The sequence below is a fragment of the Python bivittatus genome, unplaced genomic scaffold (genome assembly GCF_059951505.1).
Source record: "Python bivittatus isolate LINGU-HERP-01145 unplaced genomic scaffold, Pbiv_v1 ctg000480_np1212, whole genome shotgun sequence".
In the NCBI taxonomy this organism is placed as follows: Eukaryota; Metazoa; Chordata; class Lepidosauria; order Squamata; family Pythonidae; genus Python; species Python bivittatus.
Genome location: NW_028277075.1, coordinates 70,672,364 through 70,700,358, shown reverse-complemented (window position 1 = coordinate 70,700,358; position 27,995 = coordinate 70,672,364). Strand labels below are relative to the sequence as shown.

General features: G+C 41.5%; 2 protein-coding genes across 2 annotated transcripts in view; one reads left to right on the top strand and one right to left on the bottom strand.

Moving 5' to 3' along the window:
* Nucleotides 1–2,882: 2,882 nt before the first annotated feature.
* Nucleotides 2,883–12,244, bottom strand: LOC112543049 (cobalamin binding intrinsic factor-like). The gene is made up of 7 exons (XM_088146236.1): nucleotides 12,091–12,244; nucleotides 11,080–11,256; nucleotides 9,171–9,314; nucleotides 7,594–7,749; nucleotides 5,743–5,924; nucleotides 5,472–5,658; nucleotides 2,883–3,055 (listed from the first exon to the last, which is right to left on the bottom strand). The coding sequence occupies exons 1-7, from the start codon at nucleotides 12,161–12,163 to the stop codon at nucleotides 3,039–3,041; spliced, it is 936 nt and encodes a 311-aa protein (XP_088002362.1). The 5' UTR covers nucleotides 12,164–12,244; the 3' UTR covers nucleotides 2,883–3,038.
* Nucleotides 9,219–27,995, top strand: part of LOC112543099 (zona pellucida sperm-binding protein 3-like) — a 41,073-nt gene continuing 22,296 nt past the window's right edge. The window contains exon 1 of the mRNA XM_088146244.1: nucleotides 9,219–9,356. The gene's annotated coding sequence lies outside the window, so the exon portion shown is untranslated. The remainder of the gene's footprint in view (nucleotides 9,357–27,995) is intronic.

Here is a 27,995-nt window from a genome sequence, read left to right as displayed (position 1 = left end):
TTTGTCTGAGTTGGTAGTTCCTTGATTAGGATATTGTTTACTGCTTGATTGTTTGTGTGGTGTTAATCCTGGTAATAATTCCTGATTATCTGGTTGTTGGTTGCTGGCGAGGAGGTGTTCTGCTCTTTTTATTTATTTCTTATTGTCTCTTTTGAATGGTGTGCAAATGTTGTTTATGGTTATCTGCCTGTTGATGGCTGACTTGTCTGAATACCAAGCTTCCAGGAATTCCCTCACATTTTTGGATTTAACTTGGTCTAAAATGCTGACAGTTTCCCACTTGAAACTATGGTTGAATCTGTCCATGTCTTGTGGGATTAAGGACTTTTCATTGTGTCTTCTGACTGCTAGTTGGTGTTCATGGACGCACTCTGCTAGCCTTCTGCCTGTCTGTCCTGCGTGCCTGCTTACACTGCATGTTGTGCAAATGTTAATTACAATTGTTTAAGCATTACATGCACATGCACTACAGATATGCACATTCATACTTGCCAGCCACAAAACAAGACAGGAGTGCTCCATAAACGATAGTTGCATGCAAGCTGAGGGTCTTCCAAGACAGACCTGCACAGTTTGTTCTTTTATCCTTTGGCAGCAACATCTGCCAGGCATTTCTTTCCATGTCACCTCAGCCTTTCATTGACCACTCTGTGACCTATTGCATGGCGGTTCTTATCTTTATTTATTTATTATTTTATTTTATTTTATTCTTATCTTTATTTGTTCATTACTTTATTATTTTATTATATTTATTTAATTTCTATAGCCTCCCATCTCACCCAAGTGACTCTGGCTGGCGAACAATTCTAAAACAATTAAAACAATTAAAACCATACAAAAATAAATATATACAGCAGCTGAGAAAATTATCATAATTATAAATCTAGCCAAGAGATAGGGCCCTTTCTTTGATAGCTGTCATTCCGGCTTTTGTGATCTGAATGGGTTGCTTCCCTGTGACCTGCTCCATGGCAGTTCTTGTCTCCAGTAGCTGGTATCTGGACCTGGTCTGGTGGCTTCTTTGCTTTTTCTCCTCCTCTGCACTTCCACATTTTTCCTCAGGTTCAAATTCTGTTCGTTTATGTCTCCCAATAGTTTATTTCTTATAACATATAGTGAATGCGGCAGGGTTTGTTTTATCCATGGTCTGCTGAACAAACCACAACTGCTGGGTTTGCACATCCCACTAAGCCAAAACCAAAGCAATTCTTAGTTCAGTGTATAAGTCCACTTACAATGTCTTGTAACAACATTGTGTGTACTTTAGTCTATCTAGAATACTGACTTGTTGAATTCAGAGTAGCTGCTGTGTTGGATTAATAGAAACCAGAACTTGTAACCTGCAATAAATCTTGGTTAGAAATTCACTTAGTTCGTTATTTGGATTTGTGAGTATTTGTGGTTATTTGGATGTTCAGGAGAGGCTCTAAGGAGTATTACTGCTAATATTAAAGCCACTATCCACAAAACCTCTGAGAGTAAATTCTAATCTCTTTGAAGATGTATACTGTGACATATTTCTGCCTTAAAATCTGATCCAGATGAATTGTGAAACTGCTGTACATTAAAAGATTCATTTGAAAGCAGTGTCATCTGGACATGAATATAGGTAGCCCCCAGTTTAAGAACGAGTTCCGTTCCCAAGGTCTGTCCTTAAGTCAAATTTGTGCATAAGCCAGAACAATCGTATTCTGTATACAGTACACAATACTGTATAAGTAGTATTGTGTAATGAACTCGAACCATTGTGTATTTAACTGACATTTTGCTACAATAGGTTCCGTTCTTAACTATGGGCTGTCTGTAACCTGGGCGCTATTAACCCGGGGACTACCTGTAAAGCAGGGAAATCATGCCCCCCCTCCATCCCCGCCAAGCCTCATTTACAAGGTAATTAGAAGTTTCCACCTATTGTTTCTGGTCTTATTAATTCTTATCCTATTGCTGGATACAGGTAGTCCACTGGTTAGGAAGGCAATTGGGAGTGGAATTTTCGTCCCTAAGCAATGCGGTTATTAAGTGCGATGTCACATGACTGTGTTGATTAGTGATGGCAATCCTGACAGTTCTGGTTGCTGTTGTAACCCCAGGACCACACGGGTCGTTAAGCGGGAAGAGGCGGGAGTCTCAGACAAGGAGTGCAGGGGGATGGGGGAGCACTGCTGGCAGGCGCTACAGAAAACGAGGGATAAGTTATTTTTTCGGTTGGTCTAAGAAGAAGGCACTGGCAAACCACTTCCGAAACACCTTGCCTTGAAAACTGCAAAGAACTCGTCCAAAAAGCAGTCAGTGCAGAGTCAGTAACGACTGAGTGCAGATTAAAAAAAAAAAAGGTACTTTAAGTCTTTTGAGATAAGGCAGCATCAAACTGGCTGATTAATTAAATGTCCAAGGTGCCTTGTCTCTCTCTTTAGAGGGCAACCTTCTGTTTCAATAACTGTTACAAAAGACAGGGTGTGTTTCAAGACCAGAGTAAAAAAGAGAAAGCAGTTGTCTATCAGCAATTAGTTAACCAGATAAAAAAGTCATCTGAACATAGTGTTTCCCATTTCAGTAAGTTGTATTTATTTCTATTTCAGTTATATCATGGATATCTAAACTTGTATTCATATATGTAAGTTAGCATATGTAAGTCTTATTCAAGTGTCTGCCCATTTATTTTGATTATGCTTCAGCTTGCAGCTAGCCTTTTCTTTCCCTATGCTGAATATATCCCTGGCAACAGGTAATAAAAAATTGTCAGTCCTTTTCAAAGTAGAGGGTTTATTAGTGCTATACTGCCTTGTAATAATTTACTTTTGTGAATGTGAAAGAGATTGGTGCTTTGCTGATATCGGCATTCAGTTATTAAATCATCTGAAACATACACTACATAGCACACGTCAAATCAGCATTTTTATTGTCATCTTGCCATATCTTTTTGTCTGAAAGGGCAATCTTCTGATACAAAGCAGGCTTGAATCTTAGTCCTAGGTCATATTGTAAGTGATAGCTCAGTATCTATTGAAGATGGTCACAGTTTGCTCATTATCTCTTGGTTAGTAGCTGTCAACACCTGCAAACATAAAAAAGTGATGTTGAAAAGTGGATAGTGCTGCCTAGATTAGATATTTTATAAGCCTTAATATGTGCAGATGTTTGAAAGCCAGTTTTACAGTAGATATCTGCAGATACTCACCTGCCCTCCATAGGTTGCCATACCCAGTCATGATAATGAAAAATGATGATATGCATACAGTAAAATCACAGCACAAGTCCCACCCTTTCATACTTGCACCCTGATGCTAGACACAATGCATAAGTCATAGGATTTGGGTCATGATGTCATGAGCGCACTTGGTCACTTGCCTTGTGCCCTCCAAAGGATGCATATGCTAAAGCTGCCGTATGAGCCCAGCAAAAGACCTAGCTGCTTTAAAGAGTAGAAAACAAGTACTACATTCACACTTCCAAGAGCACTGAAGCACCTTTTTAGAATCAAATCCAAAGCACCACATAGTCCTACCCTCTATAATGTAGAACATGTCAACTTTATCCATATGTATAAATGAACCTTACTGGATGATGGTTTGGCAACCATTCATTATCCCAGTTAGTCTTCTCAATCTTCAGGGTTCCCTCTGTCTCCTTTGAATCTTCACTTCATCTTGCTATTGTACCCCTCAACCTCTTCTTTGACTTCCTATTTCATCTTGATGCTTTGCTCAGTCTTTTTCTGGGACAACACTTCAGCCCTAACTTCAGCATTTGATTGATGCCCTTGCTAATGCAACTGTCTTCCTAGACTGTGGGCTGAATTGATTAACAAGACAATAACCTTGATTTTCTTGACTTGCATATCGGTCACTACTGTCAGTAAGTAAAATCTGTATACAGTATTATGTTTCCTCTGTGCCCCTTGCCTTTTGGGAATTGTGCATTTGAACAGGCTCTCAACTGGCTGCAGCACCTGGCAAATCTTGTCTGGGCTCAAAAGCTAGGCAGTGTCAAGGCTGACTCGTCTCTGGATAGGATACTTCTAGGAGATGCCAATGCTAAAGGCCAGACTGGGAAGTTGAAAATATATTCCGGAAGAAGGCAATGACATATCACTTCTGTGTTGCAGCTGAGAAAACTACATGGATATATCCATGAAGTCATGAGGAGTTGAGCTCGACTTGAAGACTTTATCATCAGAACAGGCATCAATCTATTCTTTTTGGTTTTATTGGTTATTATTATCCTATAGCTGCATATTCCTTAACAAGTTAATCATAATTAATATAGGAGAAAAATATTGCAGTTATCTGGAGAACTATGTTACATCTTTCAGGGCTCAGCAGTTTCCTTCTTCCCAAGATAATATATATACCTTGTTCAAGGGGTGTATTGCCACTGAGGAACTGCCAAGTCCAGGACTGCCATTACACTCTTATTGTCTACTGGCAGTCCTGGGCCTGCACAGCTGAGGTGGGGAGAGCCAGTGACATGAGCTGAGACTTGGTAGCAAAACCTGGCATGAAATTTAAAGGTGCTATAACTGCTCTTCCTTGTTGTAGTGAGAAGTACATCCTTAGCCAGAATTAAAATGTGCTTGCTATCCCAGAGCTCCATGTGCATTGCCCATTTTTTTCTGGCATCCGGTATAACAGGCATGGTGAACTTACAGCTCTCCAGAATCACTGAACTACAGCTCCCAGCACCAACGCTGGCCAGCCTGACAGGGGTGAGCTATGTTAGAGGTTGCAGCTGTTTTTTCATCAGTAGGGATGATCCATTAAGTAGAAGCTGCAGATCCATAACACTGAGTTAAATGAATCATTCCAGGATGGGCAATCCATAGGCAACCCATAGCATCCCCTTTGTTTTGCAGATCCCAGAAACTTTCATATTAGATCAAAAATCACCAGGCTTTGGTGGCATACTTTTGTGGAGGATTCTGCAATTGTTTCTAATGACATAAGCCACTAATTCTGGTGCATTAAGCTTCTGGTAAGCACAACACATTTATTTTGAATAAAAAAATTTTCCCCCAGCTGCACTGCTGAAAATTTTAGCCCACACACCTCTCCAATGGCATTACGGCATTCCAATCCTGCTTCCTGCATCCTTTGGGCTCAACAAATAAATACATTTTTTAAAGTGTGGCTAAAAATGCTTGTCCTTGTTTAGTTCATCTGATCGCTCCCATCTTCAGGGAAGTGTTCCAGATGCAGTCAGATGGAACAAACATTACCTGGGAATAGCACTGTCACCTCCACCTCCAGCGTCCATCATTCCCTTTCTTCCAGAATAGCTGTTGTGTGCCTAAGAACTCCAAAATAAGCAATAACTGCAAAGCTGTGGCTTTTCCTGGTGTGGAAACGTGGTGATGGGGGAAGGGGGATCTTCAATGCAGGCTCATTTAGGCCTTGTCTCTATCTCACTAGCCAAAGTTGCTGCTTTTCTCTCCTTCAGAGAGCAGAGGTTTCCCACTGAAGCAATTGCCTTACCATTTTCAGAGGTACAAGTAAGACCCCTCACATCCAAGTATGTTTTGCCCATAAGAGAAGGTAGGATCCGAGAAACAGCAGTTGGAGTGCTAAAGGCTCCCTCAGTGATGTCCTGCAGCACTTCTTTCAGGGTCTTTTGGCAGCTCCATGCATCAGCAGTGTAGAACTCCGACATGACTCTAAGACCCTGGAAATCAGCAAGAGAGAGATGCTCAGTAAGACTCAGAGAGATGAAGATGAGATTCCTGGATTCTCTTCCCTTCATATGTACCTGCATTGCGAGGCCAGTGTTATAGATGTTTCCAAGGATACCATTGTTCTGCTGTTCATCAAGGATTTGCTTTGTGATCAGGGCCAAGGCGTTTTGTATCGTTCCTGTTAGTTTGCTCTGGTGAGATGAGACTCTTCCTTCATACACGCAAAACAGTGCTAGACTTGCCATGGCAGCAGTATCTGTAAATCACATAGGACAAGGGATCACCCAGTGAAAAGAAAGTCAGGAGTGTTTTCCAGTCCAGGAAGAGTGAATGATCTCTTTGGTATAAGTGCTGGACAAGCAGATATCAGAGAGAAGCAGGCCAAACTGAAAAAGGCTGTTTATTACAAATTGTCATTGTGGGTGGAGTAATGGATTACAGGGATTTATTTATCATATTTATCATATTTATATAGCTGCCCATCTCACAAAAGGTGACTCTGGGCAGCATACAACAATTAAAAAAAGTAAATACATAAAAACTCATAAAAAACTGTAAAAACACACAAAATAGAAGGGAATAAAATTAATGAGAGCCATCATAAAATCTCCCCAGTCCCCTGGGACTCCCAGGCCTGATCACATAGCCAGATCTTGAGGGACTTGCGGAATGTTAAGAGGGATGGAGCTAATTTCACTTCTAGGGGGAGAAGATTCCACAAGGTGGGCGCCATGGCAGAGAAGGCCCACCTCCTGGGACCCGCCACATGTAATTCTCTGGCAGACGGGATCCACAGCATGCCTTCTCTCCCAGACCTGATGGGATGGGCAGATGTAATCGGGGAGAGGCGGTCCCTCAGGTAACCCGGCCCCATGCCATGAAGGGCTTTAAAGGTCAAAACCAGCACCTTGAATTGGACCCGGAAGCAAACTGGCAACCAGTGCAGCTCATGGACAGAGGTGTGACATGTACCGCCCTAGGAGCACACATAACTGCCCACATAACTGCATTTTGCACCAGCTGAGCCTTCTGGATACTCTTCAAGGGTAGCCCCATGTAGAGTGCATTACAGAAATCCAAACAGGAAGTGACCAGGGCATGGGTGACAGTGATTAGGTCCCTCTGATCTAGGAATGGGTGCAACTGGTGCACAACACGAAGCTATGCAAAGGCCCTCCTAGCCACGACTGCCAACTGCTCTTTGAGCAGGAGCCATGAGTCCAGGAGGACCCCCAGATTGTGCACAGGGTCTGTCTGGAACAGTGCAACCCCATTCAGTACCAAAGGTGGCATAGCTCTAGCACCAGAAGGCCCCAAAACCCACAGCCACTCAGTCTTGCCAGGGTTCAGTTGAGGCCTGTTGTTCCCCATCCAGACCTTCACAGCACTGCTTAATTCATCAGGGGCAGAGATGTATAATTAGGTATCATCAGCATGCTGATGATACCTCATCCCATGGTGACAGATGAGCTCGCCCAGCAGCCTCATGTAGATGTTAAATGGGGGGGGAGCACTGAACCCTGTGGCACCCCACATAACAAGGGCCGAGGGTGTGATCTCTCCTCCCCAACCACCACCAATTGGAATCGACCCTGGAGGAAGGAGGTGAACCAGCACAACACAATGCTGCCCACCCCAAATCCTCTGAGCCGATCCAGAAGGATACCATGGTTGATGGTATCGAAAGCCACTGAGAGGTCAAGTAGGGCAAGGATGGATGCACAACCCCGAGCTTATCAATCACTTGCTCACCAAGAAGCTCACTGGTGCCCCAATAATCATTTCTCAGTCCAACCTACTTCCCAGGATCATTACCGTGTAATATTAGGAGGGATATCCTGACATCCTTGGAAGCTCAGAGTAAAAAGGTAATTTAAAATCATATTCAAAAATCTTGTGTGTGTGTGTGTGAAGCGTTATCTTACCTACAGAGAAACGACCATGCAATTGGAAACTATTAGCCAGGGCTGCCTTGGCAAGGGCGGTGGCAGCTGTTTCAAGTTCTGGACTGTTTTCCACACACAGAACCAAAGTATTTAGAGCCAATTGGTAGTAGGTTGTCTTGGGGGTCCCAGTAGTATCTGAAAGGTAAATAAATTTATGAGTTACTCTCTGTCTGGTCACAGAAGACATCTACCCTTAGCCCATTACTGTTTGGAGGTTGAGTTCAAAACATAGCAGAAATAGAAAAGTACTATTAAAGTATGATTGGAGAAGGGGAGATCTGAAATCAGATACCTAATGTACATCTGTAGGACTCCAGTGCAATTTATAACCCTGATGGTGCAGGATTCTAAATCACATGAAATAACATTTGCTGAACTAGCACTTTCCAGATCTATAGACATCAGTTCCAGAATTCCCCAGCTGGCATGATAATTGAAGTCTACATACCTGGAAGGTGTCCACATAGCTAATGTATGGGCAATAATTGGATTTGTAGCTCCAGATTTTCCTCTCTAACATTTGGAAAGCAGTAGGCCCAAATGATGGGAAAATGATGAGAAGGGGCAGCAAATGTAGTCCCATTTTTCTGCTTCATGAGAGTTTATAATTCTATAGGGAGAATATTTCAGAGGGGCTATAGATGTCACATAGGCATAATTTATAACACTGCTTACCCCACAGTACTGGCTTTTTGTGGCAAGTATCTGTGAGATATAGATCATGCTTGAAGACTACTCTAGTGTGTGCTGGAAACTCATGATGCAAAGATACAGATACAGAATTGCTGAAGTAGATTTTGTGCTTTATGAGTTCCACTCTCTCTAGCACAGAACACTGCTTTCTGCCTTAACTAAGACAAATCTCCCTCAAAAGTACATCAGTGCAATTTCACCATTCAGAGAGAACTTGCAAACATTTTGCTGTTTTTAGTAGGTGTTATGCACAGTGCTCATTGCCTGGAACATGTAATGTTACAAAACCATCCTCTTCTATCATCATTAGTCTGGATCAATTTTGCAACTGTTATAAAAATGCATTTTTCAACCTTTTTTAAAAAAACAGAGGTAAATAGCAGAACATTTAGCAGAATAGACATGCATGGGGGATTCAGTTGTTATTTGCATAGGGAGGAAACTAGATTCAACTTTTCTGGGGAAAGGTTGTCCTAACTCCAATTTTAAGGATGTTTGTAGACAACTAAAGTTGTACTAGTCTTTCAAATGTAGAAGAGAAAATGTTACTCATAACTGGGAAAAAGAACAGGTAATCGCCATGCTGGCTAAGAGAATGGCATAGACTGAGCATGTCTGTCCTGAGATGTCCAGATGGGTGCTAGCTTTATGTTGATCTTGGAACCACTTGGAACAAAACCAGTGAATTCCATAGGCGACATTCCTAAAAGGGATGGGTATTCCAATTCAGATGAGTTGCATCCTTGCAACACAGAGGTGGGGGAACAGCACAGAGAACTGGATTCATGCATTAATCATCCATATTCTTGTTATCTTGTCATCTGAGTGATAGGCAGGAATCTAATGCCCATTTGTCTTCTTACAGATATGCTTAATCTCTTCCTTTGTTTTCTTCTCAAGGACTTGGACCAGGTTGACATGCTTTTCTGGCGTGCTGACATCAGTAGGATTCTGACAGGAGGACCGAAGAGCTAGGACATAAAGGGCCACTTTGCCAGAGGTCATCTCTGCAAGAAAGAATAAGAGAGGACAGAAACCACAAAGATTGGGTAAGTGATCCTTTGGGAGCAATAATGTACCCTTTCCCATCCTCACCAGAAGTCTAGAAACTGTAAGCAATACATCTGGGAAAGTTGTCTTAAAATTGGAGATATAACTGGAAGCCCCATCTGATTCTTCTTCCTTGTAGACATTACAGAATCTTCTGGTTGATTTCTTAAAGATAAACCAATGATAGGTTGTATGGGCTAGAGTTCCTGGTGTCAGATGCATCAGACTCTAGTCCATCAAAGCCTAGACCCATCATACATTATGGCACAGGTCCCAGTAGTTTGTTCAAGATAAATCGGTTTTTGGGGTGATATTGTACCTTTTGTATAATTATTTTAATAGCCACGTGTAAACTACTTTGTGGAGTCTGCTTGAAAGCTAGTATACTAAGATCTTTTTAAAAAAGAAATTAGTCTTCAAGATGGTGAGCCACTAGTTTCTGTTTTGCTGCAAAGGTCTCTTCTCCGGAGTTGGCAGAAAAAATCATTAAAGGTTTTCTTTTCCTTCCTTTCCCACCAGAGCAATTTACCAGAAAGTCATGCCACACTGTAGGAAACTGAGGGTGATAGAGGCAAAGCAATCACTCTGCTCATAGATTTTTTTCTTTGCCAACTGAATAACTTGGTCTGGTCAGTTGTTTTGTTGATTTCCCATGCCAAAGCACTTCCCTTTAATAATCTTAACTAATTATTTCTCTCCTGAAATGATGAATTATTCAATTCTCAGATAATTTCCTAATTAGAAACAGGACCCTGCAGACAGATCTGAATCTTTATGCAGAAACTCTGCAGACATTAAAATGAGGAACAACAATAATTCTTGTTCAGGTTTACCATTCATGTATATGGTTGAATTAATACAGACTCACAGTGGATAATCACATTTCAGTTCCAGGAAAAAATGCTTCTAAGCTTTTTAATCAAAACTGTTTTGCTTCTGCCATGAAATTCTTAATTGCTGTTTTAGATCAGCAGTTGGAACCTACTGCTTTTAGTCCATTGGGGGTTTTTTTAGCTGCAATTTAACACACACTTATATGAGAGCAAGTTTCCTTAGACTTAATGAGATTCTTCTCTGAGAGGATGGATTGTAAATGTTTATGTCACTGAACAGACTGTATGTTGTCTGGAAATTTATTTTAAATATGAGATACAAATTCTGAGGATACTATTCAGTTAACATGGATCTTCAGTTTTGTTCCATGTGATTGGGCAACAATGACCCCAGAGTAGATTTAGAGGATAATAGTGGGTTACTCATATATATTATGGGACTTTGTTCCTATTACATCCTATACTTAAACATCTATCCTAATAGTTGTGTAACAGGCAAACATCTAGCAGATGAACATTTACCAAGTGTGGAGATAGGGTGATGATGAAACCTTTACCATTTAGAGTTCTACCTATTATACTGCCAAGAAAAAACCTTAGTGACAATTCTAGATTTAGAATTGGCCCTAGTGTTATTAATTTTGGGAAGTATATCTTAGTGAAACCTGGGATGTAGTAGTAAAAACAAAACAAAAAATCACAAACCTTCATAATATTCCTCATAATCAGGTAGGCTTAGCAAGTTAGCCACAGTTATCAAAAGTGACAGCTGAAATACTATTTCCATGTTTCCCTCTTTACAAAATGAAACAAATTAAAGATCTGAACTGGTTTATGTAGAAACCATTCAGCTGGGTTATGTAGAAGCTTCTCATTTCAGGCATCGTACCTGTTCCAGCTGTGTCTTTTATCTGCCGCACCAACTGCGTTATCACACTGAGGTTGTGGTCCTCAGCCAGGTTCAAAGCAATCAGGACACTGGGATCAGGTTGACTCTGCAGGCTGGCCCAATTTTCCAGTTGTGTCTGGATGCCTCTAACCAACCACCGATGATCACTGGGGACAGCTAGAAGCAAGACAGCCAGAGGTTTATCAAGAACAGCACTTGTTCCTAGAGAACTCTGATTTACAGTAGCTTGTCAGTGGAATTGCAGTTCAAGCTCAGAAATTGTCTCTATTATATGTTTCCTCTGCATTTGGTTGCGTTTGGGGATCTTGCTCCTTTTTTGCCCACCAAAGTCCTTGTTGTGATTACAGAACTAGTGAATTCTGTAATCACAAGGATTACTTCAAATTCACTGTATACGATATATCTGTGCAATGTCCATACAGTACAATTGAGTTAATATTCATGTAACAAACCTGTTCTTAATAAACGTTTGCAGAACCTGCCTGAGTGAAGCTTTTTTTTTGATTTATGGAAAATTGGAATTGGCAGTCATAGACTTGGCATGATGTGACATTTTAATTAATTCCATGAAAGAAATTGGTGCAACCTAAACACCTTATGTACTGATATTTCATAGAATGCACAAACATTAGACATTTTTACACATATTCTAGGGCTGTGCAAAGAGATGTTTTGCACAGTACATTACTGCAAATGAAGCACTTCCTTTCAAACAGCCACATGAACATTGTGAAGGACATAGCTGCTTTAACAGTTTAAAGAGGTACTTTACAAAGCATCTTTTTTGAATACTTTGTAGAGACCTAATAGCACTTAACTATAGGGTTAACCACAACCCCACATGACTACCATGACCACCCAATTTGGTGATGTCCAAATGTGTTGGACTACAACTCCCATCGTCCCTCATCCAGGTTAGTCATCAAGTTAGGGAGAGGCATAAGGTTAAGGAAGGCTGATCGAAGAGGAAGATTTATTTGAAATACTCACAACAAATTCCCGAAGAAATGGAAGCCATATTAGTGACACAAAACGCACACAGGATAATAGTGAAGAGGAACATTTTGGGCTACGATGTAGGTATGTCCTTTCTTTTAGGCAAAGACTTCCTTGATGTGATAGAATATTGGAAGTCAAGGTGAAAACCTGTTTAGTCTTCCTATATATAGACTGCTGGGACAGCTCTGGTTCCTCCCTCCCAGCCTTTCTCCTCAGAATAGCCACTTGATTTCTAGCACTCTTGACTCTCCTTTACTTATCTCATTTTCCTCAATATTGTGTCTGAACTGGTTTGACAAGGGGATGCCAAAGAACAAATCCTTTAAGAGAAATTGGTGGGGCAGGTGTACATATTAGCAGAACGAAGGCTATTTATGTAACTTGGCAGGCTGTTGCACACCACCTGTGAGCAAACAGCCACTTGCTAAGAAAGCATTTGTTGAGTCATGGATGTGGCACATGTTAATGGGTTGGTGGGATAAATTCCATGGAAGAGAAGTTGTGTTGAGAAAAGAGGGAATTAAGCCTAATTGGACCGGTCCCTCCAAGCTTTCTTGCCCAGGAAAAATAGCACTGTATCTTCCTTCATGGTCCATGCCTTAAGAAGCTAAAGAAAGTGCACTGCTATGCTATGCTGGAGAAATAAAAGGGGTGGTAATGGAGCTTCCCCTAGACCTTTCACCACCATCCATATGTCACTACAAATGCCAAGACCATACCTCTTAAACATATTCTGCTGCAAGCGGAGCTGACGACCACAGCAGAATGAAAAGTTGGTGACTGGATCGATTCTTTGTGATTCCTCTCCAGACAAGGAGAAGACTGGGATTGCCCACAAGTGCTCCAGACAGTTGTTCCTCCTTATGATGAGACCACAAAACAGCAGCCTTTGGCAGGTTTATAGCTCTGGGAGATGAGGGAACAACATTATAGCCAAAACAAGGGTTTGGGACCTTCAAACTGTTATTGGGTCTCCATACCTCCTTTCTTAATCACTTTTGGAAATTGCAAGTTTTACTACATTGGGTGAGTTTCCTCCAATCCTTAGCAAAAGAAGTTTTATGCAAGTTTAAGGACTTAAAAAATTACTTTTTTGAACGATCAGCAAAAGGGTGACTAGAACATTGGTTTTGGAAAAATAAAAACAGACTAAGGGTCCAGATGGATTTGAAATAAGATCTTGAAATTGATTATAAGAATCCTTCCCGTTGGAAAATGCTGTTGTTTTGAATATGGGATTTTGAAGGTTGGACGCTAGAGGGAACCAGAAGGAACTAAAGATTACAATTAAAGGAGAACAGCACTTAAATTTGACTTACTAATCAAGAATGGAGCAAAATATAACATTGGATGTATTGAAAGATATTTGTGAAATATGGACCCAGAAGTTAATTTTAAACGTTTTCCATTATAGATAGACTGTGTTTGGAAGATGATGTGGGAGAGAAACAAGCTTTACCGGATAGGACTGAGACCGATTTAAAAGTGGATTAAAAAATGATGGCTTACAGAAATGATGTGGAAGAAGATGCTATACTGGATATACAAATGAAACTGGTTGATGTCTTACCAAATCAAAAGAGAGTCTCCGTGAATCTACAAAAAGTTTATTAATTAAAATTAGAAGAGAATATATGTAGCTCATGGTTGAATTGTGGAATCCTTGGAGTTCTCTGAGCTTGGTTGTTTTCTTGCAGATGTTTCATTACCTGACTAGGTAACATCTTCAGTCCTAGAAGTTAGTGGGGTTTGCTTTCTGTTTATATACAATAGTTTGTCCTGCCAGTGTTGGTGGGGGGTGTTGTTTTATATTGGATTTACAAAAGAGACTTATTAAAGTTTTGAAGAATTTTGTGAGAAGAGACAAAGAAAAAATGAGAAGAAATCAAGTGCTAGGACATTATTTGAAGGGACTAAGGATCAAGACTGTTAAACATAAAAGGAAAGAATATAAAGTGTGTTTCTTTGATCAAGGTTAAAATAGATATGTTGTTATCTTTGATAACCCTTAATGGACTTTTGCTGAGCAGGACTGAACAAAGAGGCTTTAAAGATTTGTCTAAAGATAAAAGATGAGATCTTTTGTTGTATTTTAAGAGCAGGTGATAGGTTACTAAAATTGTTTATACTTGTGATGAAGAGGAAGTCTTTTATTTATATATTTCCTTCCCCCCCTTTCCTTTTTTCTTTTTTTTTCTTTTTTCCTGCACTTTCTATTTTTTTTTCCTTGTTAGTTTGTATTAGTTCTTATATAGTCTTGAGCAAGCCATTATCATCCTTTCTCCTCATGTTGTCTCAGGGTTATAGAGATTGTTCTGCATCAGAATAGACTTAATACAGCATATGTGAAGTTTCTGGAGTGTTGTGAACTCAGACAAATGGGATAAATACAATTATCTTATTAATAGTAGAAATAAATTAGAGCGCTTGTGGGGAAACATTGTATCTATAGCATATCTCATCTCTTTGAGAAATGGGGAAAATGTAACCATATACGGATCTCCCTAATCTGAGATCCAAGCAGGGAGAGGTTCAGTGCCCTGTGGATGAGAACTGGTAATTACTGTTTTGCATTTCCTAAGTGCAGGTTGACAAATACTCTAAAATGTCCACTCTAGTTTGCTGGAATTATTATTATCCTCTGTACCCACTCACACCTAACCACAGCAGAATCATGTGCTGGCCATACAATACAGTATTCATTTTATTCCTTGACCTCATAGAGTTGCCTTCATCTCATCCCAGCCCATGAGTGAAACAGACTTATGTTATAATTAACTGCCCCAGCGTTAAAGTAGTATTTTCCTCCTTATTAAAACATTATCCCATCAGAGCCTCAAGGTATATAAAATCTATCAGGCCGTGTTAATCATGTTAATCGTTCCTCTGGAGCCAGGTGCAGACACTGGCAACGACCAGGGATAGAGACCACAGAGACTGGTTAGGCATCAGCAAGGGAAGTGAAAATTTCATGCCGGTATTGTTTTCTTCTGCTTCTAGGAGGGTGGACACATTTCAGTTCAACATGGAAGAAAGACCCTAATGGTCAGGTGACTAGCAGTGATTGCAGACAGAGGCAGTAGGCAGTTATGGTCCTTTGAATCAGTCTTGACTCCATGTCACTACATGGACAGGTTATGGGCTGTAAATGTCACGCCAGTATTGTTTTTGGCCAACTCAAGGATGAGTAGAGGACACTGTAATTCGGCAGCAATGAAAAGCTTTTGAACAGCAGCTTGATGGGATCCATCATCGTTGGAAGACTATTTATGGTATATCCATCGTCATTCATTTAGGTTTGCACATTATATGGCTGATAATCCTGGAAGCAGATTGTTTTTGGTCACGTTTTAGTCACAAAAGGCCACAAAATAATTCCAGTGTTAGGCAGAGAACTGTTATCTAATCCTAACCAGCCGTTGCTATTTCTTTCTCATAAAACTCCTGTCCCTTTTGAGGCATGGCTTTCTTCAAAACACAAGTACTGGCAGATCTACCAGGGCAACGTTCAAATGCACTTCTAGAATTAAGTCCAATAAAACAATGTCCATAGAAGGATTCAGAGAGAGATTTATGTTAGAATTCATTTTTTTTCTAGAAAATAATCTTCTGCATCTTTCCATCCATTTTTGGGGGGTCACACTGATTATGGAATGCACCCTTCAGCGGGGCCAATTCTATTCCAATGGCCACGCAGGTCATGTGAAAGATGAAGCGATGCTGTTGCCATGATTCAAAAATCAGAAGCAGAAAAGTAGAGAGATGTTATGGAAACTGGCCTTAAACGTTATGGATGGAAGGACAACATATAAAACAAACTAATATATGTTTATAAACACAAAATTATAAATACTTTCTTCAGGAAGTCTTCAGCCCCTAGTTTTGACTGAGGGCATCTGTCTTGGGTATTTAATCCATTAATAAAAGATTTTTATTTTGTTTTGCTGTGGTACATCACCCAAAGCCCTTCACGACTGGGCAGATTATAAGCAGTGTAAATCAATACAATTTTTAAAAATGCTCTTTATGTTACACCATCAACGTGTTACTTCCTATGTGAAAGCAACAAACAAGCAGAAGGATCACTTGCTCACAGTGTCTGTCCTGAAGTCCTGAATTATGTAATACAGCAGTATCTCCAGCCTGGTGCTCAACTGGTTCCTCTCCCATAAGCTTATGGGAGATGTCATAGAAGAGAAGCCAGGGACAGAAATGCAACCACAGATCAATATTTGAACAAAAGGGTGTTGTTTACAGTACTCCTTTACCCTTGGTTAACTTTAGCAGACATTCAGAATTCTCTGAGTCGGTCTTGGAAAGTGCGGAGATCACACTGAGGCTTGAATCACAGTCAGGTAAGGTGCCCGATTTTGCGGAGCTTCTGCAGAGAAAGGATGAGGTTAACTTTAACAGACCTTAAGAATTCTCTGAGTCCACACAATGCCCTGAGCCACGAACTAACCATGTGGGTTCACATGAAGCACTAGGCTTACATGTGGTTGGCTACTTTTGGTTTAATATGTCACGTGGGCTAGGATAGAGGAAGCTGTCCAGGGAAGTAAATCAAATGTGCCAGGAAATCCTACTTTCCAAAACTTCCACTTTGTCATTAATTTGTTTTACATCCCCAGCCAACTGTCCTAGAGATTCTTTGATCTTCTTAACTTCTTCTTTCACATCCTTTTTTATCTCTGCAAATCCTTCTTCCATTTCCTTTTTAAAAGATCCAAACTACTGACAACTGTTTCAGTCAACCTCTTGCTAAATTCCTCAAACATTTTCTGCAATAAATCTGGCATGTTGCCCTTATCTGTAAATTGTTCTAGTGAGCCTCTCCTTCTTTCTCCTACTTTTGCTGTTTTTCTTGTGGTTGCCATTGTACTAAAGTGAAAGTATCTCAATTACTAGGGTAAAAATAAAAAGCAAGTGTCTCCTTTTTGTGTGTGTGTTTGGTTTTCTCTGCTTTAACACTTTAGTCCCAATTAGCTCTCCGTAGCTACAGTCACACAGTCTGGCTCATATTACCCTTATTTTCTTATTTTGTAAAATCCACCAATTATCAACTTTCCTTAACAATAAATAATCAGCATTCCCACAAAGATCTGATCTCTTTCTCTAGTTTATTTTACTATTTTCAAAGGCACTTTCATCAAAAAAGAAAAAAAAAATTCTTCTGTTTTCTAAAATTACTGTCTCTTTTATCCGTTTAAAATTTTCTTAAATCACAATCTTGTGAAGCTTTTTGTTTTTAAGTCAAAATCCTTGAAGATAGTTTTTTTTTTTTCCTCTTCTTAATTCCAAAAAGAAGGCAACTCACAGTGTCTTTATTCTTTCCTGCCATTTGGAAGATCTCACTTAAGTTGTAAATTAGTTGTATCCAAAAGTGTTTTAAAAAGCGAGGCTTTTGCCAGTCATGTATCCATAAAGGCTGCACAACAATTTTGAGCACGATGGTAATCCCTCAGCTCCAAACCCACTCAACCCATGATCAACCACAAGAAACTCATTTCCTGTGGTCTCCTTGCGTGGAGGAGCTATCCAGTGGGTGACCTCCCAGTCTCTCCTTCTCCGGAGAGAATTTCATTGGCCAGAACTTGCCACCTGGCTGCCAATCTTTGCCACGGTGCTATCTCCGCTCGCAGAAATGGTTGTAGGGACACCTAACCCACCTTTGGTCCTCACCTGGAACCTAGTCTTGGTGTTGGTGGATTTATTAGTGGAGTCACTCATATGCTTTCAATGGAGATACAGAAATTCCAGATCTTAAAGAATAATGAAATGCTCAAATGAACTCGACATATACTGAGAGTCTCTGTGAATCTACAAAAAGTTTATTAATGAAAATTAGAAGAGAATATATGTAGCTCAGGCTGAAGTGTGGAATCCTTGGAGTTCTCTGAGCTTGGTTGTTTTCTTGCAGATGTTTCATTACTTGACTAGGTAACATCTTCAGTCCTAGAAGGGACTGGGGTTTGCTTTCTGTTTATATACAGTAGCTTGTCCTGCCAGTGTTGGTGGGGGGTGTTGTTTCTTTCCTTGGTAGTTCCTAGATTAGGCTGTTGCTTAATACTTGATTGTTTGTCTAAGTTGGTAGTTCCTTGATTAGGGTATTGTTTACTGCTGTGGTGTTAATCCTGCTGCTTCTCAGGGTGTTGATTGCTGGAGAGGAGGTATTCTGGTCTTTTTATTTCCCTTTTATTGTCTCTTTTGAATGGTGTGCAAATGCTGTTTATGATTATGTGCTTGTTGATGGCCGACTTGACTGAATACCAAGCTTCTAGGAATTCCCTCAAGTTTCTGGATTTAGCTTGGTCTAGAATGCTGACAGATTCCCAGTTGAAACTATGGCTGAGTCTGTCCATGTCTTGTGAGATTAAGGACTTTTCATTGTGTCTTCTGACTGCTAGTTGGTGTTCATGGACTCGCTCTGCTAGCCTTCTGCCTGTCTGTCCTGTGTGCCTGCTTACACTGCATGTTGTACAAATGTTCATTACAATTGTTTAAGCATTACATGCACATGCAATACAGATATGCACATTCATACTTGCCAGCCACAAAACAAGACAGGAGTGCTCCATAAATGATAGTTGCATGCAAATTGAGGGTCTCCCAAGAGAGACCTGCATAATTTGTTCTTTTATCGTTTGGCAGCAACATCTGCCAGGCATTTCTTTCCATGTCACCTCAGCCTTTCATTGACCGTTCTGTGACCTATTGCATGGTGGTTCTTATCTTTATTTATTTCTTATTTTATTTTATTCTTATCTTTATTGGTTTATTACTTTATTATTTTATTCTATTTATTTAATTTCTATTTCACCCAAGTGACTCTGGCTGGTGAACAATGCTAAAGCAATAAAAACTATTAAAACTATACAAAAATATACAGCAGCTGAGAAAATTATCATAATAATTATCAATCTAGCCAAGAGATAGGGCCCTTTCTTTGATAGCTGTCATTCCAGCTTTTCTGATCTGAATGGGTTGCTTCCCTGTGACCTGCTCCATGGCACTTCTTGTCTCCAGTAGCTGGTATCTGGACCTGGTCTGGTGGCTTCTTTGCTTTTTCTCCTCCTCTGCACTTCCTCATTTTTCCTCAGGTTCAAATTCTGTTCGTTTATGTCTCCCAATAGTTAATTTCTTGTAACATACAGTGAATGTGGCAGGGTTTGTTTTATCCATGGTCTGCTGAACAAACCACAACTGCTGGGTTTGCACATCCCACTAAGCCAAAACCAAAGCAATTCTTAGTTCAGTGTATGAGTCCACTTACAATGTCTTGTAACAACAATGTATGTATCTATCATACTAGCTTGTTGAATTCAGTGTAACTGCTGTGTTGGATTAATAGAAACCAGAACTTGTAACCTGCAATAAATCTTGGTTACAAATTCTGTCCTGGCTCCAAAATGCCCTGATCTGGGGATTTGCACAACATGGCAGAATTGCTATTGGTATGTTATGTGGATTAAGAAATCAGCAGGCTGTGTTTCATCCTGAAATGGGGTGTGAATCCAGCCTGAGTATGTTGTATCTCACCTCTGAATTTTCTCCAAGGGGAGGAAATGGCTACTTGGTTTAGGTAAGGAAATGGATTATACAGTTCCACTGGAAGGAGCCAGGGCAGCCGAGCATTGCATGCGCTATAAATGAGGCCAGCGGGAAGGCCGACACTTGATTCCCACCTAAGAGAAGTTTTGAGTGGTTATTGTGAACAATGGGGAATCATCTAAGAATATGGGCTTTGTTGCTTTTAATCACTGGTGTTGCTACTCAGAGTGCCTCAGGTAAATACAGAGAGGGAATACAACTTGGAGAAATGGAAAGGGAAGGTGGAAGGATTAATGGGCAGCTCTTTAACTAGCTGTTTTGGTTGTTTGTTTTTGGTGTGCACAAAGCCCACAGAGTCACAGGCTTAAATGTTCTCTTGTTACAAGATGTTTCCTGTTGTTAAAGATCTTCCAAGATGCAAGTCTAATACAAAACTATTTTTAATGGGGATTAATGAAATACTTTATTAGAAACCTGTCTCAATGCCAATGTTACTTGATGTAAGGGGAGAGTAGCTTTCTCCCTTGAATGTGCTCGTAACAGCAACCACCCAGTCACCAGGCTAGTGAACCAGTGCTGGGAATGGGGAGAAGGTATATTCATTGGGACACCTGACCAAATAGTAAAATGGCAGTGGGGGAGGGGGGAGGGGGGAATCTGACTCAGACTTAAAAAGAAAACCCAATGCTTTTTGAGTTCTGAGCATTTTGCTAGATTTGGTGTGCTTTTAGATCAATAGACAAGTCTTGTTTGGAAGACCCCTAATTAGATGAGCTTGTGCAAAATACATTTTCAGTTACATGAAGGCTTCCTGGGGTAGAGTTAAGGAAAGCGGTTCTTTCTTTTCTTTTTGAAATGAACAAATACATTCCATAGATTCTGTAAGGAAATACAGAAAAAAGTAAATAACATGTAGTCCTTCAATTTATCTCCTGGAGCTTTTGAAATGGAAGTTCAACTGTACTAATACCCAGTGGTTGGGGATATATAGTTTCTAAAAATATACATATAATCTGCAGATAGCAAATGGCAGTCCACCAGTTTTCGAACCTATCTTTGTGTCATTAAATATGGCCTTTTCCAAGCTGGGCCAACCAGGATGAAAAGCCTCTAAAGGCTGAAGAAAAATAGACTCCACTCAAACGTCAAAGCACTGGGCAAGCGTTTGGATTCTCCAGAACTCCTTTGTTTCCCTCCGCAGGAGTGACCCGACTTTGGGCTGCTTACAAAATGGCTGGCCTGGGCAAGGGCGGAAGGCGGGAATGTTCCTAAAATGGCTGCCCTGGCATAATGCGGCCCGTTTCTTGAAAGGCAGTTGGGGGAGACTGAGAAAAAGAGTAGCCTGCGGAAGAACCATTTTCCTTGGCAACAGTGGGGTTTAAAACCCCACCCTACCTTTTTGAACCCCGAATACTTTGATACTCATTTTTCCAGAGATAAACTGATAAACTCAGCAATAAATAACTTGGCCAAGAAAGTGAGCAAATGGGGGCGGGAGGGGTAATCATGCCCAATAATATAGTTCTCCCCCCTCCCCCAGTGCAAAAAATGTTTTCCACGGAACTTAAGGTGGTGATGCTAGAGAAATGCACCCCAAAAACCCCTCATGAAAAGGACAGAAAGAGGCAGAGCAGACAGAGAACAAAATGCACTCGTTGTCGCTGGGTGTTTTCTGTCACCATTAGCTTAACTCTCCCCACACCATCAGGGCCAGGTGTGCAACATGCTGTTTTACTTATAAAATGCCTGTAGGGTGTTAGAGAATTTAAAGATGACCTCAGTTACGCTATCTCTAGATTTTTTTTAAAAGTAAGTTCATGATAGTCAGGGGGAACCTAAGGTCAGTAGTAAAAAATGTTACTTCTGAAGATAGCCTGAATGCCCCATAGAAACCCCGATGCAATTATGTCTGCATATTCTTTAGCCTAAGAGTTTAGGTTATTTTGTCTTAGGGGTCCTTCACTCAGCCCATTTGCTGGCGAGGCACCACGTTTGGCCGGATGTTTATTGTTTGCAATTGCAAAATAAAATACCGGTTGTTTTCCTACCATTGTCTGGTTAATTGGGACAGCGTCTGGGCCACAAACTAACATTTGGAAACAGCCCATTAGACAAATTCATGTTTGTGTGTGTGTGTGCCTGTGTGTGTGTGTGTGTGTGTGTGATTTCATATATCAAAATATATCATCCACATATATAAAAGATTTTTACCAAGGAAGATTAAAAACTAATCCAAACTAATATAAAGTAAGAAAAAGAAAAGAAAAAGAAAGAAATCAAAGAGAAAGCTAAAAATGCAAGAAATGAAAAGAAAGTAAAGTAGAAAAGAAAGAAAAAAGACACAAAGGAGCAGCTTCCGATCTTCTCTACAGCAGCGCAATTACAAATTTACCTCTTGCTCTATAGTCACAACATAACTCTCTGCTTTCTATAATCTGTCGTATCTAATCATCAAAACCATAACTCAGTTTTTTCTGTTTCACGCAAAAAGTCTATAAGGGGTTTCCAGTCAGCAATAAATGTAGATATTCTTTATTCTCTGATCAAGAAAAGGGAAGTAGGGCACAGTGGGAGCGAGTGGAGGAGGAAAGTGGGGCGCTGATGTGTGTGAGCGACCGAAGGGGGAAGAAGGGTGCAGTGCATGCGTGTGAGCAAAGGGGGGGAGGAGGGTACGGTGCATGCAAGCGAAGAAAGGCTGGGGGAGGTGGGGGAGACTTACCTGAGTGACTGGCGACCTCCCCTGCCAGCTTCCCCATTGACTTTCCTTGTGGGAAGCCGGTAAGGAAGGTTGCAAATGGTGATCATGTGATCATGGGTGCTTGGCAACCGGTCATAAGCGCGAATGGGTTGCCAAGCATCCATGTCGCAATCATGTGTCCGTGGGGGCACTGCAATGGCTGTAACTTCGGGGAACAGTCGTAAGTCCATTTTTTCAGCACCATCGTAACTTTGAATGGTTGCTGAATGAATGGTTCTAACTTGAAGACCACCTGTATGTTCTTTGACCTTGCAGATCCTTTGCATTTTCAGCTATCACAGTAGCGTCATCAGCATAGTACAGGTTATTGATGTTTCTTCCTCCAGTTTTAAAACCATGCTTATCCTCTTCCAATCCAGCTTCTCTTAAGACATATTCAGGATATAGGTTGAATAAATAAGGGGAGAGTATATAACCTTGTCTCACTCCTTTGCCAACCTAGAGCCAGTCTGTTTCATGAGGACAATGAGATGTTCTGGGATTCCCATTTTTCTAAGCATATTCTACAGCTTTATGTGATTGACACAATCAAATATTTTCTGTAATTAATGAAGCACATATTGACTTCCTTTTCATGTTCTTTGGCTTTCTCAGTTGTCCAGTGTGCATCAGAAATAATGTGTCGGGTTCCTCAGCCTTTTCTAAAGCCAACTTGGACAATCCCATTCCAGGAACAAAATCTTTGAGAGGTGGGGATCTTTTAAAACTTATCGTATAGTATATTTGATGGCAACACATTTAATCTGGCTTTTGAAAAGGCTGTTCTGTATCTGCTTAAATGTAAACATAGGGAGCTGAGAAGTGTATTTGTAATTTATTCCAAAAGTCACAGGTAAACATGGAACTTTTGTTTTTGCCATTAGTTCCTGTACTGAGTTATCCAACAGTCTGTTTTAAACAATAAAATGCTGATGTCATAACCCTGGAAAACAAATAATCAGGGTCGATGCCAGTCTGATTAAACTTTTGGGCCACCTGTTTCAACCAAATATCTACAAAAGAATAATGTGGGATTTCACATAGCAATCCTTCCTTGTTTTCAAAAACATATATTTGTGACCAAAACTTAATAGTACTTAGCCCAGCTTTTGATTTCAAAGGGCATTGCCCAGTTTCCAGGAGAACAACAGAGTTTGGAACACAACTTGGAACTTTTAAAAGAGATCTTAAAATTTCACCTGCAATTGGGTTATGTTATTCTTGACAACTGTAATCCAAATTTGAGCTCTATATAAAATTTGAGATGCAGTTTTTGGATTAAAAACCTGTATTGCTGCAGGAAGAAAACTTCTCCCCTTTTGAATAAAAATATTGAAGCAAGGCCATCATACTATTATTATTATTGTTGTTGTTGTTGTTGTTGTTGTATTGTCGAAGGCTTTCACGGCCGGCATACGATGACTGGTGTGGGTCTTCCGGGCTGTGTGCCCGTGTTCTGGAAGTTTTGTTTCCTAACGTTTCGCCATCACCTGTGACCGGCATCTTCAGAGTGCAGGAGCACAGACAGCTGGGCACAGAGAGAACTGCTCCTGTCTGTGCTCCTGCACTCTGAAGATGCCGGTCACAGGTGCTGGCGAAACGTTAGGAAACAAAACTTCCAGAACATGGCCACACAGCCCGGAAGACCCACACCAGTCATCATCATCATCATCATCATCATCATCATCATCATCATCATTATTATTATTATTATTATTATTATTATTATTATTATTATTATGTATATATGCTGCCTGACTCCCAGCAACACCCTGGGTGGTTTACAATTGTTAAAACATTTGAAAACAAAGAAAAATACAAAACATTCAAAAACAGCACAAGACAAAAAAACAAGGATGGCTAAGAAAACAAACTCGGAGGGGAACAGAAAGGAGGAAAGGGGTGTCAGTCGTCGCCTCCAAAGGCCTGAGCGAAGAGCCACGTCTTTAAGGCCCTTCGAAATACCAGTAGGGTGGGAGCTGTTTGAATTTGGGGGGGAACCTCATTTCAGAGGGCAGGCGCTGCTACAGAGAAGGCACAATTCCAGGGTCCAGACGGATGGCATTGCTCAATCAATGGAACCCAGAGGACGCCAACCCTGCCAAATCAAACTGGCCGGGCAGGTAATATGGAAGATAGGCACTCCCTCAAGTAACCAGGCCCTTTCCCATGTACATAGGGCTTTATAGGTAGTGACCAGCATCTTGACAGCAAACAGGCAACCAGTGCAGCTCGCAAAGCAGACGTGTTCCACGGGCATACCGAAGCATGCCCATCACTGCCCGTGCCGCTGCATTCTAGACCAGATGAACCTTCTGGATAGTCTTCAAGGGCAGCCCCAAGTACAGCACATTGCAATAGTCAAGCCGTGAGGTGACCAGGGCATGAGTGACTGCCTGAAGGGCTCCCCAATCTAGAAAAGGGTGCAACTGGTGCACCAGATGAAGCTGGGCAAAAGCTTTGCTGGCCACAGCTGCCTCCTGCTCATTGAGCTGGAGCTGTGAGTCCAGGAAGACCCCCAAATTGTGCACCATCCTTGAATGGGGAAGTGCAACTCCATCCAAGGTGAAACTTGGAATATCCCCAGATCTGGGTGGTGCAAACCCCCACAGCCACTTGGTCTCGGTAGGACTGAGTTGGAGATGGTTCCTCCCCATCCAAACCCACACAGCCTCCACACATGGGATAGAACAGCCTCACTTGGCCAGCCTGGAGTCGAAAGACATAACTGAGTATCATCAGCAGAACCCCAAATGGGCAGATGACCTCACCCAGCAGTCTCATGTAAATGTTGAAAAGGAGGGGAGAGACAATAGAACCCTGTAGCACCCCATAAGTGAGGGGCCTAAGGGATGATCTCACCAACTAACATCAGCTGGAACCCGCCCCAGAGAAAGGAAGAGAACCACCATAAAATGGTTCCCCCAATCCCCAACCCACAGATCCAGCTCAGAAGGATACCGTGGTCGATGATATTGAAACCGCTGAGAGATCAAGAAGCACAAGGATGGATGCACCACCACCATCCTGGCTCCGCCACAGGTGATCAAAGCTGTGCCAATACTAAATCCCGGCCTGCAACCTGGGTGAAACGAGTCTAGACAATCCGTTTCCTCCAGGGTTGTCATCAGTTGCAGACCCAAAAGCAAAAGTTGGAGACTGGTCGATCATTCTCAAAGACTGTGGTGTCCAAGGACAGCTTTTTGAGGAGGGGGCATGCACACCACTGCCTTTTTCAAGGCTGGAGGCACCACCCCCTCCATCACAGAGGCTAAGACTGCTGCACAGACCCAGGTGTGGGTCACTTCCCTGGTTGCTTTCATAACCCAAGAGAGACCTGGATCCAGTAAGCAGGTAGCCAAGCTGGCAGCACAGGGAGCCCTGTCTACTTCCCCAGGAGCCGCTGGCTGAAACCCATCCCAAATCACACCACCAGACCAAACCCCAGGCCCCTCAGCCTGCTGTGCCCAGTCAGAGTCCAAGACGGAGCAAATCTGAGTGACTTTATCCACCAGATAGATAGCCTGAATAATCTTCACAACGGCCCAGCAGATGTTCCAGTGGACCCTCCCTTCCCAATAGGTATGGGTCACCTTAAACAGGGCCACTGGACGGCTATCAGGAGACACAATAAGGGCAGAGACATTTTGCCGCCCTTATCGTAATGAGGTAAAATGGGCTCTTATCCATGTCCAGTCAGATTCACTTCGACTCTTCCTCCAGTGATGCTCCAGGCGTCTCTTCTGGTGCTTCATCTCCCAGAGTTGCCTAGTAAACTTCTGCTTTCAGAAGTACTGCTTTGCACTGATGTTGCCAGGACACAGCATGGTTAAATAAAATGCCCAGATAACTAAAATTCTTGACTAGTGTTATATGGTCTTGAATTTTCCAGCTATACTTCTTTATTTTTTCACAAAAACCAAAATTTAAGTTTTATCATACTTGATTTGTAGTTGATTTTCTTGGCAATAGTTGACTACAGTACAGTAGTGCTTCAAGGAGGCATTTCACACCTAATTTAGTATGTGAAAATAGAGCAGCAGCATCTGCATATAACAAGCCACAAATTTTCCTTTTGGGTAATAATGGGCAGTAGCCATCAAGCTGAAGTACTGTAATCTCCAGTTCATTGACATAGATATTAAATAGGGGAGCTAGGATGGGTACACCAGCTTCATCTCAAGTCTGCCAGAGATCATCGACATGCACAATCGGTGCCATCTTAGTGCTATAATCCATCCTGAAACCTGACCGAAAAGGGTCCAGGTTATCCATTTCTTCAAAGGCCGTTTGGAGCTGCAAGCCTACTAAAAAAGAAAGGTTGGAGAGTGGATCATCGCATCCAGCGAAGGCCTCTTAAGGACAGAACAAACCATCACTTCCTGTCTTGCAAGGATGCATTCCCCATGCTTCAGTCCAACTATGTGTTTCTGGGAGGTCTTAACCAACCAGGAGAGACATGGATCTAAAATATAGGTGACAGGATTCAAAGCCCCAAGGACCTTGTCCGCTTCCTTAGGACTAGCAGACTCAAACTCTCCCTAGAGAACAAAGCAAGACCATGCCCCAGTCAATTCCATTGGATGCGCACAGCCAGAATCCCAGCAAATTTACCTAACAGATCCCTAGAATAGTCTTACAGTGACCTTACAAGGGTTCCCTCAGCCCCTCCTTGCCCAGGAAAGACCAAGTCACCCACAATAGGGTTGTTGTCCAGTTATGTGCAGATGCACTAAAAGCAGAGAAATGGGTACATTTCACTACTTTTACTGCCACAAGGTGATCCGTATTTGTCCCTACAAACCTCCCCTTATTCTCGCTTCTGATCACATTATATGGTTATATTTGGAAATACAGGTAGTCCTTGTTTAGCGACCACAATTGGGACTGGCAACTCCATTGCTAAGTGAAGCATTCACTAAGTGGGAAATCCCATGACCACAACTGAGCTTTCCTTTCCCCCACTCTCCTGCCCTTTGGAATGCTCACCCTGGCACTGGGATAATTAACGAGAAGGGAATTAATGTTTGTATTACATTCTTTGGAAAGGAAGGGATTATGCGGGAGGGTGGAGGGGGAATGGATCAGGCACAAGAGAGTTTGCCTACAGAAATCACTTATTTTTTTTCTCCCCCCCCCCCTTGCAGAGCAGAGAGGTTGGAGAGGAAGGGATTAAAAGAGAGTAAGCAGGAACATAATCAGGAATATGGTACCAGTGCATTGCTTTCGATGTGTATTCCCCATTGTGTGCCTGCTTACTGTCTTGTAATCCTTTCTTCTCCAATCTCTCTGCTCTGCAAGGTGGGGAGGGGAGAAAAACAACAGGTCAGGCACAAGACAATGCGTACTGACTGTAATGGTGATCACATGACTGAGGGACGCTGTGAAGTTCATAAATGTGGGCATTGGTCGTAAAGTTACTTTTTCAGCAATGTTGTAACTATGAATGGCTGCTGAACAGTCGGTAAGCAAGGACTGCATAGCCCAGTACATATCTTGTAAAAAACCAAACGAACAACTGTTGACCAAATTGGGAAGTGACTTCATTTTATTGCTCTACATAGCTGGCTTTGACCAGCCACAGGCCCAGAAGCCTGGCAGTTCCTAT

Excerpts from the sequence above, each read along its gene's own strand:
- LOC112543049 (XM_088146236.1), bottom strand. The coding sequence starts at position 12,163 with ATGTTCCTCTTCACTATTATCCTGTGTGCGTTTTGTGTCACTAATATG. Across the intron at positions 11,257-12,090 it reads CATTTCTTCGGGAATTTGTT|CTGTCCCCAGTGATCATCGG; the intron begins GTGAGTATTTCA and ends TCTTGCTTCTAG. Across the intron at positions 7,750-9,170 it reads GGAAGAGATTAAGCATATCT|ATACTACTGGGACCCCCAAG; the intron begins GTAAGAAGACAA and ends TTTACCTTTCAG.